Source organism: Phocoena sinus, chromosome 2, assembly GCF_008692025.1.
Source record: "Phocoena sinus isolate mPhoSin1 chromosome 2, mPhoSin1.pri, whole genome shotgun sequence".
NCBI lineage: Eukaryota > Metazoa > Chordata > Mammalia > Artiodactyla > Phocoenidae > Phocoena > Phocoena sinus.
This window is the reverse complement of record NC_045764.1, coordinates 89378215-89399360: the sequence shown is the minus strand read 5'-3', so window position 1 is coordinate 89399360 and position 21146 is coordinate 89378215. Positions and strand designations below refer to the sequence as shown.

Genomic DNA, 21146 nt, shown 5'->3' with positions numbered 1-21146 from the left:
TTTCAGTGAAAGTGGGAAAAACAGAGGTAGAAAGATATGAGTAGTTTAAAAAAACAAGGCATATTATCTTGACTTTGAATATCTGTAGCTCTCTTTTTTTTTTTTTTTTTTTTTTTTTTGCGGTACGCTGGCCTCTCTCTGTTGTGGCCTCTCCCGTTGCGGAGCACAGGCTCCGGACGCGCAGGCTCAGCAGCCATGGCTCACGGGCCCAGCCGCTTCGTGGCATGTGGGATCTTCCCGGACCGGGCAGGCGGACTCTCAACCACTGGGCCACCAGGGAAGCCCTATAGCTCTTTTTGATGAGTAGAATTTAAAAGTATAGGAGGAAAGAGTAATTCCCGGTGGGGAAGGGAGAGGAGAGGTGGAAAGCGAATATTAGGTGGAGGTCTTAATAATGTAGACAGGCATTGCCTCTAATACAGGACTTAGTACTGTTGTGCCCCAGATAGACAAGAAGGACTTAATCACATGAACAGAAGAGGTTATGATTAAGTTGTTGTCAAAGAACATTCAAAGGAGAAGTCAGGAATATGAACAGAATGTACTGGTGTGCCACAACTACGTCAGATGGCCTGGTTTTCCTTCTTTCCCTTCTTCAAGGGATTTAAAATGCTACACTGTGATTCTCTTTTGCTCGGCTGATTCTTTTGTATACGAAGGACATGCATGGACTTTACAAACAGGTTGGAACCCAGGTTATCGAAGGTGCCAAGGCTGTATTTCTCATCCACTCCAAGTCACCTAAGACATTAGCACGAGAGCACTCCAAAATACTGTGCCCCTGGGCTTCCCTGGTGGCGCAGTGGTTGGGAGTCCGCCGGCCGATGCAGGGGACGCGGGTTCGTGCCCCAGTCCGGGAGGATCCCACATGCCGCGGAGCGGCTGCGCCCGTGGGCCGTGGCCGCTGAGCCTGCGCGTCCGGAGCCTGTTGCTCTGCAGCAGGAGAGGCCGCAACGGTGAGAGGCCCGCGTACGGAAAAAAAAAAAAAAAAAAAAGGCAAAATACTGTGCCCCTGAGGACTGTCGAGGTTTTTTCACAAAATAGCAAAATCTCTAGGCTCCAAAAGCGCAGATGGTGATGCTCGAGTCCGGGAGCCAGGGAAAGAGAGTGCTATGTGGCGACTCCCCAAACCACCAAGGTACATGCTTAATGACCTAGTAAAGGTAGCTTACGCTGCCTCCCAGACACCCGTGACTAAGGCCTTGTTCGTAAAGCTATGGAAAGGACGACTGGAGTTCATCAAACCCAGCACCACAGCAAACTAGCCCCGAGAGCCCGAGCGTTTAACTTCGTCAAACTTCGTCTAACTTTCCGATTGGTCCTTTCTGCCTCCTGTAAGGGAACTGCAACTGATCCCTGGCGCATGCGCGTCACGTGCTTCCGGCAGAGGAGCTCTGTGTTCCAGTCTTTCTGGCCCGGGTGGAATTCTTACCCCACTTTCCTGGGCCTCGCGTCTTCCGTGAGTAATGGCTCCGGACTCAGGCCCCTTTCCAGAAGGGCCGCTCTTAAAGCTGCTACCCGTAGACGCTAGGGACCGGGGCACCCAGCGCTGTCGCCTGGGCCCGGCGGCCCTCCGCGCCTTAGGCGCGCACCTGGGCTCGGCGGTGGAGATCTCGCTGCCTGACGGCGGCTCCTGCCTCTGCACCGCCTGGCCGCGGCGGGATGGAGCGGACGGCTTTGTGCAACTGGATCCGCAGTGCGCGAGCCCGGGGGCGGCAGTGGGGGCGCCGGGGTCCCGGGGGAGTCTGAACCTGAGCCGACTCCGGTTAGTGCCCTGCCCGCCCCTGCGGCTCCTCGCCGTGTGGCCGGTGTTGCGGGAGCTGGCGGGCGTGTCTGGTGCCCCAAATCCAGCCGCGGTGCTGGAGGCGGCGCAGGAGCTGCTGAGGAACCGTCCGGTCTCTCTGGGCCACGTGGTGGCCGCTCCTCCGGGCGCTCCCGGCCCGGTGGCCGCCCTGCACATCGTCAGCGGGGCACCCAACCCGAATCCGGCCGGGCTGGTCACCCCTCGCACCCACATCAGTCTGAGCGGGCTACCTCCGTCGGAAGAGGAGCCGCAGCCCGAGGTGGCCCTGGGGGGCCTTTCCGAGGCGGCCGACTCGCTGCGGGAGCTCCTCGACTTGCCGCTCAGCTACCCCCGCGCCTTGGCCTCGCTGGGGCTAGAAGTGCCACGCGGGGTGCTCCTGGCTGGCCCCCCCGGAGTGGGCAAGACCCAGCTAGTGCGGGCCGTGGCCCGAAAGGCGGGCGCGGAGCTGCTGGCCGTGAGTGCCCCCACGCTGCAGGGCTCCCGGCCCGGGGAGACCGAGGAGAACGTGCGGCGGGTCTTCCAGCGCGCGCAGGAGCTGGCCAGCCGCAGGCCCACCCTTCTCTTCCTGGACGAGGTGGACGCCCTGTGTCCCCGGCGGGGCGGCCCACACCAAGCCCCCGAGAGCCGCGTGGTGGCCCAGGTGTTGACGCTGCTAGACGGCATCAGTGGGGGCCGGGAGGTGGTGGTTGTGGGAGCCACCAACCGGCCGGACGCACTAGACCCAGCGCTGCGTAGACCTGGGAGATTCGACCGAGAGGTAAATAGGCTCAGCCAGCTAGCTCATTGCCCCCTGGAACCCCGGCCTCTTCTGGCCCTGGTTGGCTGCCCCGAGGCGTTTGCCACTTAGGTTTGGAAGTCAGTGAAGCTGGAGTGGGGCTCTGTAAAGCAGAGAACCCATTCTCTGGTCCACAAATGATCTGCGAGCCAGGACCCTTTCCCCCTCCAGAGTCAAATTGTTCTGAGAAGCAAGGGGGCCGTTTGGGATGAGTTGTGCAGGTCCTGAGAATGAGGAGTACTATAATCAGTAGTGTTAGTTTTTAAGGGAACTAGGACTGCTACAAGCATATTAAACTCTTACGAATCTGGAAGGAGAATTTAAAGTAGGATAGCCTCAAGAAACAAATGTATTGAAATAAGGGGGAAGGCAGGGAAGGACTAAATCAGAGCAGACATTTAACTCTTCTAGATTTATTCATTCCTTGTTCGAACGCCAGCCTCCTATCCCACAATTGCTCCCTGAGTTGCCAGGAAGGTTGAATATTCAAAGCTGTCCTATTTTATAAACTTCAGTCCTAAATTGATTCTTGATTTCTACTAAATAGTTTGAATAGTGATTATTTAAATGATGTTTGAACTTTGTGGTAGGTTTCTAAAGAGACAGGTGATAATTGCCCACTTTAGCATAATCTGTTTAGAACTTGAGTGGATTTCTTCCTCACACCATGTAGTACCTGTCCTGAATAAGCTCCATAAGAGCAGGGACATAGACTATCTAGTTTACTGGCTCCTAGAACGTGGTAGGTTCTCAAAAATAACAAAAACTTATTAAATGACATATGTAATTTTAACTGTGCAACTTTCTAGCCAGTGTTACTCCTCTGGAAGATAAAGATTTTCATGTATTCAGAATCTACGGTATGCTTAAGAGTACGCAGTAATAGTTACAAATTTGTTCGCTAAATTATTATACATGTTTGTGAGGATTAAAAAAATAATATTTTAAGCTGTAAACTTTTTCTTTCCTTGCTTTGCACATAGATTGTCATTGGAACTCCCACACTTAGACAAAGAAAGGCGATTCTACAAGTGATTACCTCAAAGATGCCCATCTCCAGTCAAGTCGATTTGAGCCTCCTTGCAGAAATGACGGTTGGCTATGTTGGTGCAGACCTGACCGCACTCTGTAGGGAGGCTGCCATGCACGCTCTGCTTCATTGTGAGAAGGTAAGAAGGATTGATTTATGACCTTCTATGTGAACCCTTTTATTAACATAACAAGTTAATTTGGAGATTTAAAAAAGTGGTAAGTACATTTTCTTCAAACTTTTGATACTTTCGACAGCTGTTTCTTACATATTTTTTTTAAAAATAAATTTATTTATTTATTTATTTTTGGCTGTGTTGGGTCTTTGTTGCTGCGCGCGAGCTTTCTCTAGTTGCGGTGAGCGGGGGCTACTCTTCGTTGCGGTGCGCGGAGTTCTCACTGTGGTGGCTTCTCTTGTTTCAGAGCGTGGGCTCCAGGCGTGCAGGCTTCAGTAGTTGTGGAGCATGGGCTCAGTAGTTGTGGCTCACGGGCTCAGTAGTTGTGGCATGCAGACTCAGTAGTTGTGGCACACGGGCTTAGTTGCTCCACAGCATGTGAGATCTTCCCAGACCAGGGCTCGAACCCGTGTCCCCTGCATTGGCAGGCACATTCTTAACCCCTGCACCACCGGGGAAGTCCTCTTACATATAGTTTTACAACTGAACTCCATAGAAATAGTATATGACTGAAAGTAGGGACAAGAGCTGAGTTCTTCAGGTTTGCCCAGAGCGTTTTCCCCCACTCCCATAGTAACTCTTTAGTGCTGAAGCCCAGAGCAGTCAGGAAAAAGACAGTGTAACCCCAGAAGAAGTAAACCTATATCTTTTTAATTTTTGTTTTATTTTGAATCTATTTCAGACTTAGAAAAAAGTTGCAAAAATAGTACAAAGAATTTTTGTATATCCTTCACACAGATTCGTCAAATGTAACATTTTATCACTTTTGCTTTATCATACTCTCTTAATGTGTATGAATGTTTATGTGTGTGTGTGTGTGTGTGTATATATATATATATATATATATACACTCATACTCTCAAATGCAGCCATGATGCCCCTTTAGCACTGAAAATTTAAGTGTATATTTCCTAAAAACAAGGACTTTAAAACCACAGTACAATTATCAAGATGAGGAAATTAACACTGACATGATACTTCGACCTAATCTATATAGACCTTAACCAAATCTCACCATTTGTCCCACTAGTTTCCTTTGTAGCAAAAATTTTTAAAGGAAAAAAATATATATTTTTTAATCCAGGATTACACCTTGCATTTAGCTGTCATGGCTGCTTAATCTTTAATCTAGAAACATTCTTCAGTCTTTCTTTTACAACTTTAATTTTTTAAAAGTACAGTTCAGTTATTCTATAGAATATTCCTAAGCTTGGGTTTGACTGATGTTTTCTCATGATTTGATTCAGGTTTTGCATTTTTGGCAGAAATATCACAGAAATAATACTGTGTTCTTCTCATTGCATCTGTTCGGTAGCAAATGATATATCTTTGTCCTATTACTGGTGAAATTAACTTTGATTTCTTGGATAAGGTGGTGTCTCTGAGATTTCTCCATTTTCAAGATACTATTTTTTCCCTTTGTTGTTAATAAGCATCTTGAAGGGAAAATAAGCTTTTCTAACTCAGGAGACGATTAGGTGCTTAGGATTTTATTTAAATTCATCTTTGACATTCAAATCCTTAATTCATGACTGCTTTTCTTAAAAATGTTAGGATATTATCTTAAATATAGTAGTTTTCAACACTATAGATTGGAAAATCTGTTCACTTTTATGTAATGTCAACCTGAATCCCTAAACCCCTTCCGAAAAAAATTATTTTCAGCATGCTGAGGATTCTCTTGTAACCTTAAAATTGTTCTTTGACCTTATAATTTTTTAAAACCTAATTCGAGTTTGTTTAAGCTATAAAAGGATGATTTATCATCCTAAATTTTGAAAACCTTTTTACCTAGGTCATTTATATCCTTCCTCATTTTCTTTTCCTTTATTTTTACTCTTACACCAAAGGTGGGGAAGGAGTTATGTGAACTTGTAAGTCCTCATCTTTTCAGTTTAGAACCAAAGCTGCTTGAAGATTTAATGACAAGTCCCATGTGTGAAGATTTGAGGATATATGCCTCTTGAGGGGAGGACAAGAACACCACGGTGTGGGAAAGGAGGTTTACATTTAGAATTCCCTCTGCTTTGAAGTTCCAGGTTTGACCTTAAGCACGTTGGCTTAGGTGGACCATCCAGCTGCAGCCGTCCTAGGGTGGAGCCCACTGCTACTTCAGGAGGGGCCTGCCCAGGCATAGTTACCACAGGTGATGGCTCAGTTCATAAACAACCAGGGGAAGTGGAAGAAAGAAAGGCAAAAAGGAAGAAGGGGCAGAGGCTTCTGGGAAGGTACTGGCTCCATCTTTTTCTTCTTTCCCTCCCCAGGCAGCTGAGGGGCTGCTGCTGCCTCTATCTGTGCCAGGGCAGACAAGGGCACATCACAGTTTGTTCATCTTTTTGTCAAGTATGCCTATTAAAGGGTTAGAAAGACAGTTTAACACACACACATATACACATAGAGGGGAAAGGATTTTTATCTGCCTGAAAGGATTATGAAAATCAAATGAATAGTGTATACACAAGTAATCTGCAAGTGTAAATGGGATTTTCAAATGTCAGTTGGTGTTACCTAAAAATTAATTAGTATTCAGTTACCCAATATCTAATACTGCTAACTAGTTAAAAAAAAAAGCGCTATTTCAAAAAACTATTTAATAGCATTATTTGTGAGAAATTAAACAAGATAAAAATTATAAAGAAAGTAAAAATTGTCTGAAATCTCACCTCCCAGAGATTATAATTATTGACATTTTTTAGGAAAACTGTTCAGAAAAGCTCCACATATACATATTCACTTATTTAATCTTTCATAAGTGGGATAAAATAGTTTGTTATTGAAAATGGGAATTTTGGGATAACTGAATGTTCAGAATTTGATGTATGAGGACAAATACTTAAATATAATACAGATATTACAAATAGAAATATAAGTTTTTAACAGCCAGAAAGGAAATGATTTACTGATTTGGCCATTTTAGAATGGCAAAACAATACTATTAAAAAAAAAAAGAAAGATGACAAGTTCAAAATCAAAACAAACAAACAAACAATACTATAAGCAAAGGCAAGACATGAGACAGACTGGGAAAAATACTTTCAGCCCATGACAAAAGCCCAATTTCCTTGGTGTAGAAAGAACTCTCACAAAGCAATAAGAAAAGACCAACTATCCAAGAGAAAATGGGTAGCAAGATATGAACTGGTAGTTGACAGTAAAAGGATTACAAACGGCTTATACACATGAAAAATCCTCAACTTCCTTTAAAAATTAATCTTTTGGTTCTTTTTCTTTTTTAAAAACTTATTATTTTGAAATAATTAAAACTTCGGGGAGAGTTCTGAGATAGAGAACTCCTGCTAAATCCTTTATCCAAATTCACCAGTTTTTAACATTTTGCCAAATTAGCTTTATCATTCTCTCTTTTCTCTTCTTCTCTCTGTACAGCTGACCTTTGAACAACACAGGTTTGAACTGCACCAGTCCACTTATACATGGATATTTTTCAATAGTAAATACTATAAGTACTGCACGGTCTGGAGTTGGTTGAATCCACACAGACGTGGGGAACGGCAGATATGGGGGGCCACCTCTACTTAAACGAGGATTAACTCCCATGTTGTTCAAGGGTCAACTGCCTAGGTATACACTTTGTTTTTTTCTGAATTATTTGAGAAGGGGTTGCATGCATCTTAACCCATTATCCCTTAATATTTTAATGTCCATTTCCTATGAAAAAGTATGTATAATCTCATTATATTCAGGAAATTTAACATTGATCAAAATTGTTGTCAGATTTATAGTTCCTATTCTAATTTTGCTAACTGTATCCATTTTTGTAGCATTCTTTTCCTCCAGTACAGGATCTAGTCCAGGATAATGTATTGTGTTTAGTTTTTTGTTTCTTTTTATCTTGAACGCTTCCTTAGCACTTTTTTGGTGTGTGTGCGGCATTTGACATTGACATTTTTCAAGGATGCAGGTCAGTGATTTTATAGAACTTCTGTCAGTTTGGGTTTGTCTGTTTCTTCATAGTCAGATTCAGGTTATGCATTCCCATTGGGGATACTACATAAGTGATAGTGTGTCCTTCTTATGATGTCACATGTGAAGGCACAATATGTCCACCTGCCCCTCATTGGTGATGTCCCTAATGGTGACTGATGTGATCAATCAATCAAGGTTTTGTCCAGTTTATTTACTGTATAGCTGCTATTTTTCCCTTTGCAACTAATAAGAAATCTGTGAGGAAATGCTCTGAGACAATGCAGACATACTGTTCCTCATCAAACTTTCCCTCCCCTAGATTAGCATCCATTGATTCTTGCCCTAAACAGCCTTTACTGTGATGGTTGCAAAATTGATTTTCTAATTCCATTATTTTCCTCTACCTCACTCTTGATTAAAGAAATTTAATTAACACAATAGTGAGCACCATTTCCTCTCTCATACTGGCCAAAATTTAAGGTTTGGTAATGTCCATTGTTGGAGAGGTGTGGGGAGAACAGCTTCATATATTGGTGCAGCTTTGAGGACAGTTTAGTAGTAGCTGTGAAAATTGTAAGTGTACATACTCTTAAGCACAATAATTCTACTTTGAGGAAATTATTATATAAAATACTTGAGCATGTGCACAAGGACTTTCAGTTGCTGCTTTGTTTTTAATAACAAAAGACTGGAAACAACCTACGTTCAACAGAAGGATGTTGTTAAAATACTCATACAATATGCAGTTGTCAAAAAGAATGAGGTAGAGGGCTTCCCTGGTGGCGCAGTGGTTGGGAGTCTGCCTGCCAATGCAGGAGACATGGGTTCGTGCCCCGGTCCGGGAAGATCCCACATGCCGCGGAGAGGCTGGGCCCGTGAGCCATGGCCGCTGAGCCTGTGCGTCCGGAGCCTGTGCTCTGCAGCGGGAGAGCCCACAACAGTGAGAGGCCCGCGTACAGGAAAAAAAAAAAAAAAAAAAGAATGAGGTAGAGATGTATTAGTTGACATGAAAAGATTTCTAAGATAAATGAAAAAGTACAAATTAATATGTATGGTATGGTCACATTTGTGTATCTTTTTGAAAGCATATACGTATGTCATAAAACATACTGGAAGAATACACAGGAAACTGTTGACATTCTCTGGGGATGAATATTGGTGGAGTTGAGGGGGGGACATTTAATTTTTTTATACCATGTGTTACAAATTTCTTTATAGTGATAACAAAATAGATGTATAAATTCAAAAGAGGATTTACAATTAAAAAGTAATTGTGTTTGTGTACCACAAAAAAGGCCCACCTGATTTTTGGTTTGATTTTGCTTTTTGGGGTGGATTTCTTCAGAACCAGGACAATCCAATGATTGATGAAACAGACTTCCTTGAAGCTTTTAAAAAGATCCAGCCCTCATCATTTCGAAGTGTCATTGGACTGATGGACATCAAGCCTGTTGGCTGGGAGCAGATTGGTGGCCTTGAAGATGTAAAACTGAAGTTAAAACAGGTGAGATAGAGAATCTGCTTAAGCCAGTAGAATATAACAGTCTAAGTGTAATGCTTTATGGTGAAAACAAGCTACACTGAAACTTCTTGCCGTCATCACTAATGCGATCCTAACATCTAGATCTAATGGTCGATTTTCAATCCTTATTTAACCGGACTCTATAGGCATCAAATATTATTTTTCATACTTTCCTGCCTCACCCTCTTTTTGTTTGCTTTTTGCTCTAAAGAGTTTTTAATTTAGAGCAAAAAGCATTTCCTTTTGCTCTAAAGAGTTTATAATTTAGACCGGGATTAGTAAACTCTTTTCTGTAGAGGGCCAGAGTAAATATTTTAGGCTTTGTGGTCTCTGTTGCAACCACTCAACCCTGCCATTGTAGCACGAAAACAGTCATAGACAGTATGCAATGAGTATCTGTGTTCTGATGGAACTTTATTTATGGACACCGAAGTCATATAATTTTCACGTCACAAAACAGTATTCTTTTGAATTTTTAAAAAAATTTTATTTATTTATTTTTGGCTGTGTTGGGTCTTCGTTTCTGTGTGAGGGCTTTCTCTAGTTGGGGCGAGCGGGGGCCACTCTTCATTGCGGTGCGCGGGCCTCTTACTGTTGCGGCCTCTCGTTGCGGAGCACAGGCTCCAGACGCGCAGGCTCAGTAGTTGTGGCTCACAGGCCCAGCTGCTCCGTGGCATGTGGGATCTTCCCAGACCAGGGCTCGAACCCATGTCCCCTGCATTGGCAGGCAGATTCTCAACCACTGCACCACCAGGGAAGCCCTGAATTATTTATTTATTTATTGAGCATTTGGAAATGTAAAAACGATTCTTATTAGTTCATGGACTATACAAATACAGATTCTTTGTTCATAGTCCTGAGTTTGCCCTGGGACTGGTAAAAACACAAAATTATAATAAACAGTCAGTATGGCCTGAGTGGCTACTTGATACTGGTTCTCACAGTGGCTGTTGAGGGACACAGCTCTTCAGTCCTTCTTACCTGCATTGCAGGTTCAGCAGTTGATTTTGCCAATACCCCTTTGGGTGATCCTGCCATAAGGAAGTAGGTTTCTCTAATTGCACACACACAAGACTGATTTATAAGTATCAATTATAATTTATTTGTCTTAACTGGAAGCTATATCTACAGTGAACCCTGGAATCCTTGTGTCCATGGATAAGCACGTTTATAATATGCCCTAATTATTTATTTATTTTTGGCTGCGTTGGGACTTCGTTGCTGCATGTGGGCTTTCTCTCGTTGCAGCGAGCGGGGGCCACTCTTCGTTGCGGTATGCAGGCTTCTCACTGCGGTGGCCTCTCGTTGTGGTGCACAGGCTCCAGGCATGTGGGCCTCAGCAGTTGTGGCACACGGGCTCAGTAGTAGTGGCTTGCGGGCTCTAGAGTGCAGGCTCAGTAGTTGTGGCTCATGGGCCTAGTTGCTCTGCAGCATGTGGGATCTTCCCTGACCAGGGATCGAACCTGCATTGGCAGGCAGACTCCTATCCACTGCGCCACCACGGAAGTCCCCCTAATTTTTTACATGCTTTGTCTCATTTAATCTTCACAAAATACATGTGGGAGATGAGTAACACCTTCCTGTTAGAAACACTGTTTCTTTAGCTCTGAATATTAAGCTTTCCTGCCTTTCTGAGCACTCGTCTCCCCTACCTTAAATGTTAGTTCTCCAAGCTCCTGAGAGTTTTCTTTTTGCATTTTCTGAGTGAGCCTTTGATCTCCTCAATGTCCCAGGCCTCAGCTGTCCCCTGAAAAATGCTAACTCAGAAATCTTTATATCCAGCACAGATAGTTCTTTTGATCATTAGAACTACTTAAATGCCTGCCTACTGGATAACTTCCAGGGATCTCAAACTCAGCATGTCCAAAGTTCAGCTAATCAATTCCACCTCTACACCTGGATTCCCTCCCTCAGTGAATGCAGCCAGTCACCCCATCCCCTCACTCAGAAACCTGTCTTCTGAATGCATGGAGTCATGTCATACATCACGTAACTTCCCCTCTGGATTTCCCCTGCGTAAAATACAGTTACATTTTATGTTTCATATACATCCCTCCCATACCACCTCTGCTGCCTGTGACACATCAAGCCTTATTATTTTTGTAGTCTGAATCCTTGCAAGAGACTGCTAAGTGGTCTGCCTCCCTCTAGTTTCATTTCCTTCTATCCATTCTCTATACTGCTTCCTCATTGTTGACTAAAACTGTCAAGGCCCAATGTGATCTGAATCCTACTTCCACTTCAGCTCTATCTCGTCTCGCCTCCCTCATCCTCCCCTCTGTTCCTGCTTACTGTTGGGAGATGAATTGGATGCTTTCATGTGTCTCTGTATATATTGTTCCTTGTCTGTGGAATGCCCTTCTCTGGTCTGCTTGTTAGTTTACAAGCCTGTCTCCCCAACTAAAATAGGAGTTTCTAGGTACAGGGGTCTTGTCTATCCTTTTCTGTAGAGGCAATATATCAGTAGTTAAGAGTTTGTGCTCTTGATCTACACTGTCTGGGTTTAGTCTTAGTTCTGCTGCCTCACTAGCAGTAAGATCAGATCTGGGCGGGTTACTTCACTTTTTTAGCCCGAGTTTCTGCAACTGTGAAGTTATGATGATAACAGAACCATCTACCTCAGAGGTAGTGAGGATTTACTTACTATTATGAGTGCCTACTTTGTGAAGGTGTCACTCTAGGTGATGGGGATTTAGAGGTGAACTTCGCTTACATTCTAGCAGGAGCAGAATGACTAACTCAACATGGAAAAATAGTAGTTTCTGACAGCAAATGAATAAGTGCTTCAAAAGTAGAAGATGGGGGCTTCCCTGGTGGCGCAGTGGTTGAGAGTCCGCCTGCCGATGCAGGGGATACCGGTTCGTGCCCCGGTCCGGGAGGATCCCGCATGCCACGGAGTGGCTGGGCCCGTGAACCATGGCCGCTGGGGCTGCGCGTCCGGAGCCTGTGCTCCGCAATGGGAGAGGCCACAACAGTGAGAGGCCCACATACCGCAAAAAAAAAAAAAAAAAGTAGAAGATGGGTAGCAGCGTAGACTGCCTAGGAGGAGGAGGATCTGCTTTAACTACAGTGGTTAGGGAAGACCTCTCCAAGGAAATGACATATGAGTGGAGACATGTATGATGAGGGATAGCACACAAAGATCTTAAGGGAGTGTTCAGGCAGAGAGAGACTAGCAGGTAAAGGCCATGAGATGGGAACAAACTGGAGTGTTTGGGCGATGGGTTATGTGAGGCCTTGTAAGCAGTGGTAAGTTAGGAGTTTGGATTTGGATTTTATTCTAATTCTGATGAGAAGTCATGGAAAGATTTTAAGCAGCAAGTGATGTGACCTCACTTAGGTCATAAGGTCACTGGCTGCTGTGTGGAGATCGGACCACATTTCCAGCTCATAGCAGGTACCTGAGGGTTGTGGAACGCGTGAATTTACTGAATTTTTTGATGTTCATCATTATACTAAAACAACTCTCTCTTTTTGTGTCCTGTCTCTTTTTGTGTACTTTTAGAGCATTGAATGGCCTCTGAAATTCCCTCGGGAATTTGTTAGGATGGGCCTGACAGAGCCAAAGGGAGTTCTCCTGTATGGTCCCCCTGGGTGTGCTAAAACCACCCTGGTGAGGGCCCTGGCCACGAGCTGTCATTGCTCTTTTGTTTCAGTGAGCGGAGCTGATCTCTTTTCACCTTTTGTTGGCGATTCAGAAAAAATCTTGTCTCAGGTTTGTTTTTTTATTTTCCCTCATGCAGTTAAGTTTACTTTTGAATTTTTGTTTCATGCCTTAAGGATAAACCTTATTTTTTAAAATATAACTGGCTTTTTTTCCTATTAAGAAAGTTATACCTGATTGTGTATAGAAAATTTAGAAAATATAGAAAAGTGTAAATAAGAAATCCTCCATAATTCCTCTACCTACCGTTAACATTTTGGTGAATTTCCTTTGCTTTTCAGTTTCCTTGGGCAGGGAATGGGTGGATGGTAATATATATCTGTGATTTTTTTTAACTTAATATTATCACTTTTAAAATTCAATAATATTAAATATTCTTTGAAAATATGATTTTAACCCCCATATAATACTATTATTCCTTATTTATTCATTCCCTAGTTCTTAGACATTAGAATCTTTCTCTTCTTTTTTTTTTTTTTTTTTTATTTATTGTTTATTTTTGGCTGCATTGGGGTCTTCGTTGCTGCACGTGGCTTTCTCTAGTTGCGGCGAGTGGGGGCTACTCTTCGTTGCGGTGCCCGGGCTTCTCTTGTTGCGGAGCTCGGGCTCTAGGCACGTGGGCTTCAGTAGGTGTGGCTTATGGGCTCTAGAGTGCAGGCTCAGTAGTTATGGCACACGGGCTTAGTTGCTCCATGGCATGTGGGATCTTCCCGGACCAGGGCTCAAACCCGTGTCCCCTGCATTGGCAGGTGGATTCTTAACTACTGAGCCACCAGGGAAGCCCTTTCTCTTCTTTTTATATTTTAAAAATTATAAATACAGAGTAATGCAGAAAACATACATTCATATGAATAAGGCATGATGTATAGCTTTTAAATATTTCCGTTTTTCGAACAAAAGGTATTTCGACAAGCAAGAGCAAATACTCCAGCAATTGTGTTTTTGGATGAAATTGATTCAATCTTGGGCTCTCGATCAATCAGCAGAACAGGATGTAATGTTCAAGAACGTGTTCTTTCTGTTCTCCTAAATGAACTAGATGGTGTTGGATTGAAGACTATAGAGAGAAGAGGAAGTAAATCAGATCAACATGGTAAATACAAGGAGCTGGAAAAAAACGAAGAGGTATTTATTAGCCAGAATACACCAAAAATCCAGGCCAGCATTAAGTAGAATGCATCTGCACTAGCTTTCCCTATGCTGGATTCATCTCATAGAATTATGTAATTTCAGTGTGACTCTTAGGACTTTTACAGAGCTGGTAAAATAGTGATTTACCTGGGAAAGGTGAGGCAAATTTTATAATAAAATATCTTCGATATGAATGTGAATTTTTTCCTAAGATTAGAAACATAACTACATATTGCTAGTGGAGAAGGGAGTTTCTTCTTATTTTTATACCCTGAAAAACTAGTGTTCATCCCTTTCTAAAATTGTTTATGTGAAATGAAACATAACCCATGTTTGGGTTACTGATCATTGGAAATAATGATCAGTAATTGAAATTTTTCAGTTTTCTTAAGGAATGGGTTTCCTTGGTTATAACAAAGTTAAAGTGACCTTGGAAATCCTCTTCCTCTCTTCTGAGCCTTCTCCAGATAGAGTTTGGTATCCTTAAGTAATTCCTGACAGATAATTTTTTTTCTTTTATTTTTTTCTTGTTCTTACTTGTTTCCCATTTTTTAAATTGTTCCATGGAAAGAGAGTCTTAACAGCACCTTAGGAACATATGCCACTAGAATTTGATGGGACCCATCAGGTTTTCTAATCAGATCTCCTCATCATGCAGGATTTCCTTGTATAGCCTCTGACTGGTGTTTACCCAGCCTCTGCTAAAATACTTGCAGATATAGGGAACTCATTGCTTTGAGAGATCACATCACTGGAGAACTGCTCTGATAATAAAGTTCAACAATTTTGAATGCGTAAGGCCTTGTTCTGGTTGCTCTTAGATATTTCTTATCTTCAGGATTTATATAAATGCAGCTTATGTTAATTGTCATATTTCTGCCTTCGGAAAGAAAACAAAGAGGTAAAATAAATCTCCCTCTTCAAGAACATGAGAGCCAAGACTTTTCATAGCCATACATGTGTTAGTCAGATGCTTCTGTCTTTTGAAGTCGTCCATTTAAGTTGTAATCATTCACTGGGGCTCAGGTGCATTTAGGTCAACAGATAGATGTACTCTGCTGTGGTGTAAAGCTTTTCATCAGTTCTCACACTGAGAGATGCCCCATCAGGATTGATCACTCCCTTCACTGGGTACACACAGTAACTCTTTGATAATAATTTGTTTCTGGAGTACCTTGATATTAAGAAGGTGGTCTGGAAAGGAAATGTAAGTATTCTAGTCCCAAGAAATTCTATTTAGAAACAAATGGACCTTCTGATTTGTAATTTAAAAAAAAAATACATTTAATAATTAACAACTTATTGACATTACTTTGTGTTGTATGTTTTCCCTCAGCTAGAGTTTCAGGAAGTTTTTAATAGCAATGTCATGATTGTTGCAGCAACAAATAGACCTGACGTGTTAGATGATGCCTTGTTACGGCCTGGAAGATTAGACAAGATTATTTATATTCCACCTCCAGATGAAAAGGTAATCATTGTGCACATTTACTCTGTGTGCATTTCTAACAACACATCAGTGTCTGAGCTCTAAGAAGACGGCAGAATTGAATCCCTTACTGGGTGTAGGTGTACATGGTATGTGTCCTATATTGAATTCCGCATTTTTCCTTATCTGGGCCCGTCATAAGTCATCATTTTCATCTGCTTTTGCTGGGTTCTCTGGCCCTGTTTTCAGAGAAACATAAGCCTAAAAGCAAGGTAGTAATTTCCTTTTTGTGGAAGACTCAAAATACTGAGTTTATCGAGTCTACTCAACATTATTTTGCAACTAGAATGGAGGAATCCTAAAGTGTTAAAAGGGTTTTGGAGGTTATCTGGGTCAGCATTCTTATTTTTCAGTGGAGAAATCTGAGGTTACAGAGATTATACAATGTATCCACAGCCAAAGAATCAGTAAATCTGTTGCCCTTCACATCCAGAGCCACTGGCAGTGAGTGGTGAAAGACACAGAAAATGAATTTTTTTCCTTCCTTAGGCTTTTACCAGATTTTGAAGGGATGGAAAAAAAATTATATCTATTTTATTTTTAAATTGTGTCTGATAATTTATGTATTTGCTTTTGAACCATGTCTGATGGGACTGTTTGTACCCAAAAGAGAGATTCATCAAGTCTCTTAAAGATTATATCTATGGTTGGTTGTTTTTTAAATTAATCATAAAAATATTAAAATATATCATGATGTCACATTTACTTTCTTACGTCTTGAGAAGAAGTGATTCTTTCTTATTGTTTCTGAAATATATATACTTTCTCTGTAATATGATAGAAAACTCTAACTTGAAATGTTTTAATACAGCATTGTATCAGACATAAATGTTGTAAGGTTATAAACATATTATTTTTTATTTTGTTCCAGGGCAGGCTTTCTATTCTGAAAGTCTGTACAAAAAACATGCCAATGGGGCCTGATATTTCCTTAGAAAACGTAGCAGCAGATACCTGTTTTTTCTCTGGAGCTGATCTTGGAAACCTCTGCAAAGAAGTAAGTTAGTTAATGAAGAAAACCTATAGTTCAAAACATTTTTTCAGAACTCCATTCACTTGGCAGTATTTACTGAAAGGGAGGTACCATGTGAGGTGAAAAAGACCACTGTGGTCCCTTACCTTCTCTTCAGAGCTTACAGGTTGATGGGGCAGTGGGGGAGGTGCAGAGAGGTAATACTGAATTAAAACATGTAGTGAGTCAGGGAAGTTCAGGGTGCTGTGGGAGTACCTAGGAAGGACACCAGTCCAGACCTGGGGGCATCAGAGAAGGCTATCTGAGAGAGGGTGTGTGTACATTGAAACTGGAAGGATGATTAGAGAGTTAGCTAGGCTAAGGGAGAGAAGCGGAGTGTTTGAGGCAGAAGGAATAAAATGTGCAGCAACTGGAGGTGAGAAATGACATTATTGAAGAGGTGGAGTGGACAGTGGCCAGATCACACAGGTTCTTGTAGGTCACTTTAAGGCATTTAGTCTTTATGTTGGCTGCCAAAAAAGGCAGCCACTGTTGGGTTTTTCCTTTCTATAAGCTTGTGTTAAATATAACATTCAGAAAAATGCACAGATCAGAAGGATATGGTGCACTGAATTAACATAAAGTGAACACACTTGTATAACCACCTCTCCAGAAGCTTCCCGTGGGCCTTCCCACTCTATCCCAAAAGAGAACCACTCTCCTGACTTCCAGCACTGGGGAGATTAGTTTTGCCTGCTTTTGCACTTTATATAGATGGAACCCATACGGTATGCTTTTCTGTCTGCTTCTTTAACTCAAGATTATGTCTGTGAAGTTCATCCGTTGTTTTGTGTGTAGCAGTAGTTCATTTCCATTGCTTATAATATTCTAATATATGAATGTGCTGCATTTATATACGCATTTTATCTTTGAACATTTGTGTTACAACTTTTTTGCTATTATGAATTATGCTGCTATGAACAATCTTGTACGCGTCTATTGGTATACGTGTGTGTGTGTATGTCTGTTTCGTATACAAAGAGAATTGGTGGGTCATCTAGTATGTGTTGATCTGTTCCTTTATGATCAGTGCTGTTTCCTGTTTAAAAACTCCTACTCTGAGGTCAGGAATATAGTCTCTCTTTTTTAACTTAATTTTTTTTTTTATTGGCCTATAGTTGATTTAAAAAATTTTTATTTTATACCAGAGTATAGTTGATCTCGTCTTTAAAATATATGCACTCACAATGTCTATATTATTCTGCAGTCTGCTTTCCCCCCAGCCCCCCACCCACTTAAGGCTAGAATTTAATGTAGAAGAAAAGATGGTCTACTGAGAGGACTTTTAATCACTTTAACTTTTTAGCTTAATGTTTCTAGCATCATGAATATTGAAATTCTATGAAGTGAGACTGAGATTCTTGTGTTCAGATTTTAAAGTATTACCATATATTATAAAATAACAATGAAGCATATTTATTATTTCCTATTGTTTGTCTCTTATAGGCCGCCTTGCTGGCTCTGCAAGAAAATGGACTGGAAGCGACCACAGTGAAACAAGAGCACTTTCTAGAATCACTTAAGACTGTAAAACCATCCTTAAGTCACAAGGATTTGACTTTATATAAAAACTTATTTCAGAAACAAGGATTTTCTAACTTAGAAGATATTTAAAAATTATTTTACATACCTGCTTAAGGATTAACTTAAACGTGAACGTGCGTTATAATTTGCAACTTCACACTTTGTGTGTGTTATTTCCTATAAATAAAAAAGCTTGTGCCTAATAAGCTAAGATTTCATACTTACAGAAAAGTTAAAAGAATAATACAAAGAACTCTTATATACTCTTAACCCAGATTCTCCAATTTTTAACATTTTCCTACATTTGTCTCCTTTCTCTCTCTCCCTCTCCCTCCTCCCCACCACAGTATTTTTCTGAACTATTTAAAAGTAGATTTTACACATCATGCCCCTTTATCCCTTTAATACTTCAGTGTACATTTCTTATAAATGAGGTTATTTTCTTACATGACCACAGTGCAGTTACCAAATTCAAGAAATTTAACATTGATACAACATTTTAATCTATTGACAATGAATTTCATCCATTTTTCCAATAGTAACTGTTTTCCCATTACAAGATCCAGTTTAGGAGCATACACTGCACTTAGTTGTCATGTCTCTTTAGCCTCTTTGCCTTTTTTAATCTGAAACAGTTCCTCAGTCTTTCTTGACCTTGACACTTTTGAAGCGTACAGACTAAGTATTTTATAGAACAGTTGGTTCCTAATTAGTGTTTGTCTGATGTGCATCATGATAGGTTCAGGTTATGCATCACCAGTGGAGCATATGTATGTGCTGTCATGTCCTCAGATCACAGCTGGAGGCACGTGACGTCTGCACATTATTGGTGATGTTAATTTTGATCACTTGTTTATGATCTTGTCCATCTTCTCCACTGTATAGCTGCTAGTTTTCCTTTTGTAATTGTGAGTATTTTTTAAGGAGATAGGTTATGTATAAGTTTTTATTTTCCTTTATTAAAAGAGTAATAATGCTAGAAAATGTAGATAAACATGAAGAAAACATGTGGGTATTTAACTTTCCAGTCCCTTACACATGTATAGATAACTTTTCAAAACCAAAAGCATGGTACTGTGTAGCTCTTGTTTTTCTCACCTAACAGTATCTGGTAAGCATCTTACTGAGCCTTTCTTCACTCTCAAGGTGCCATACAGGGTGCAGGAGTGTTCGTGAAGGAGACAGACATGGCACTGATAGGGCAGCTGGGAGCGGAGACCTCCAACAAATCATGCAGTGTGAATTAAACACAGGAGACGAGCTTCAAAGGAAGTATAGGTACAGTCAGGACATGGTGCGTGAACTATATGAAGTCATAAATGTCAAGCAGTTGGAAAGTTTTCTATATCTGACGGGAGCCAGTACTGTTATTAAGCAAAACCTCACTATTGGGGAACAATTAAGGAAAAGGCCTGTCTTATTTATAGGTATAAAATGTAATCCAGTTAAAATTATTCTAACAACCTGACTCTTGCTTTTGAGTAGTAGGGAAAATACCTAGAAACTTTTTTAGAATTCTGAATATTTTCATTCATGTTCTGTCCATTATTGATTTCAGAGGAAAAGGCAGCCATTAGGCCTTTGCCATCCCTAGGCCTGAACCCCTTAACTCAGATTCTAGCTGTATGCTCCTTGTTTTTTCCTAGAGAAAGTTTCTAGGGGTCAGCCAGGAAATTTAGTACCCACACTTTGGTTAGAGGCTGAGTTTTTATTTGAAAATGTCTTTTTAAACTGTAACTTTGCAACAGAACTTTGGAAGCCTCCTGAGGACAAAAACCATGTTTCTTCTCTCATTGAAATAAATCAGTAAATGATGAAGTCAGATCAAGGATTTCTTTTGACTCAACTTCAGTGTGATTAGAGGATGGCTCTGGGAAATTTCCAAAAGCTGTGTTCGTAATCGGTGAGAAAACACTTCAGCTTCTAAGTATTATACCTGGGAAGTGTGAACAGCTTTACATTAAGCTCAAACTCCTTTCTGAGCCACATTACAGCATTAAACAATGTATCAATAGTACACTCCCAGACCATCTGGAATTTAGCAAATCCATATTTGCTAAACCTGGTAACTAGGCAGCCACTGAAGGGTGGGCAGAAAGAATTCCAACACAAAATATTTAATGAAAGGATATTCTATTTTTCTTATAAAGCCTGAGCTGGGCTGATTAAAATCTAAGTTTAAATTCCTAACGTGGGAACCAAGTAGCTGTGGTTCCATGCTCCTGCAAGCCCGGGTTGCAGCAGCTAGAGAAGGTTCTGGAAGTTTCTGGCAATTGGGGTGGGGAGGAGAAGCTCCCCCAAGGGATTTTGGGCTTTGGAGCAGCCACAGAGGGTAATGCTGGTGAGTATCCTGAGTGGGTTCCTTTGGGGCACTGCCAAGATTTGAAGGGTGAGAACTGTGCCTGCTAGTTAGTCATTCTGGGAAAGACTAAACACAAGCTCAGTAAACCTGGGCATTAACCGAAAGGGGGAAAGTATGGCTTTCAGGGTCTAGTTCTCATTGTGAGCTTTAGAACAGCCAGTCTAAAATTTCCTGATCAACAGTAGCGAGGTAATCTGCATGATAAAGACCCCTCTGGTTCCTTCCCACCCACCCCCTCCTCCCACCCCATTCTGGCCCCCAAAAGAAGACAGTCTGGCTTGAAATGAGCATTTTCTTTTGCTACTACTTCTTGCCCCACCCTCCTCCCTTTATAAAAGCTTTCTGTTTGTACTACCCCTTGGAGCACCCTGCTAGTTCATGAATCATTGAATGAAGCCAATTAGATCTTCAAATTGACTCAGTTGAATATATACAATTTATACAATTGTATACATACAATTTATAAATTTTTTAATCATTTTATTCTGAACATTTTCACACACAATAATATAACAAACTCCCACATATCTGTCACCTAGATTGAATAATTAGTATTTTGCTAAATTTGCTTCATTTTCTACTGAAAAACAAGTATTTTCAGGTAAATCCCAAACATAATGATATTTCTTAATTATTTCCACATATAATCTCTTTAAAAATGTGTTTTTAAAAAAAAAAACCATAATACCATTATCACACCTGAAAAAATCAACAGTACTCCCTTTAATATCATT

At 41.3% G+C, this 21146-nt stretch overlaps 1 protein-coding gene across 4 annotated transcripts; it reads left to right on the top strand.

Moving 5' to 3' along the window:
- The first annotated feature begins 1014 nt into the window (after window positions 1–1014).
- On the top strand, window positions 1015–19872 carry SPATA5L1 (spermatogenesis associated 5 like 1). 4 transcript variants are annotated; one of them, XM_032623470.1, is made up of 8 exons: window positions 1019–2561; window positions 3563–3748; window positions 9054–9212; window positions 12736–12945; window positions 13795–14019; window positions 15362–15496; window positions 16386–16511; window positions 17973–18326. In XM_032623470.1, exons 1-8 carry the CDS (start codon window positions 1467–1469, stop codon window positions 18138–18140), a joined length of 2304 nt encoding a protein of 767 aa, XP_032479361.1. In that variant the 5' UTR covers window positions 1019–1466; the 3' UTR covers window positions 18141–18326. The 4 variants fall into 4 exon arrangements, 3 of the variants coding, with proteins under 3 accessions (XP_032479364.1, XP_032479361.1, XP_032479362.1); XM_032623471.1 differs by having other exon boundaries at window positions 1467–2561; window positions 13795–13987; window positions 15408–15496; window positions 17973–19872; XM_032623473.1 differs by lacking the exon at window positions 12736–12945 and having other exon boundaries at window positions 1015–2561; window positions 17973–19872.
- Window positions 19873–21146: the final 1274 nt, after the last annotated feature.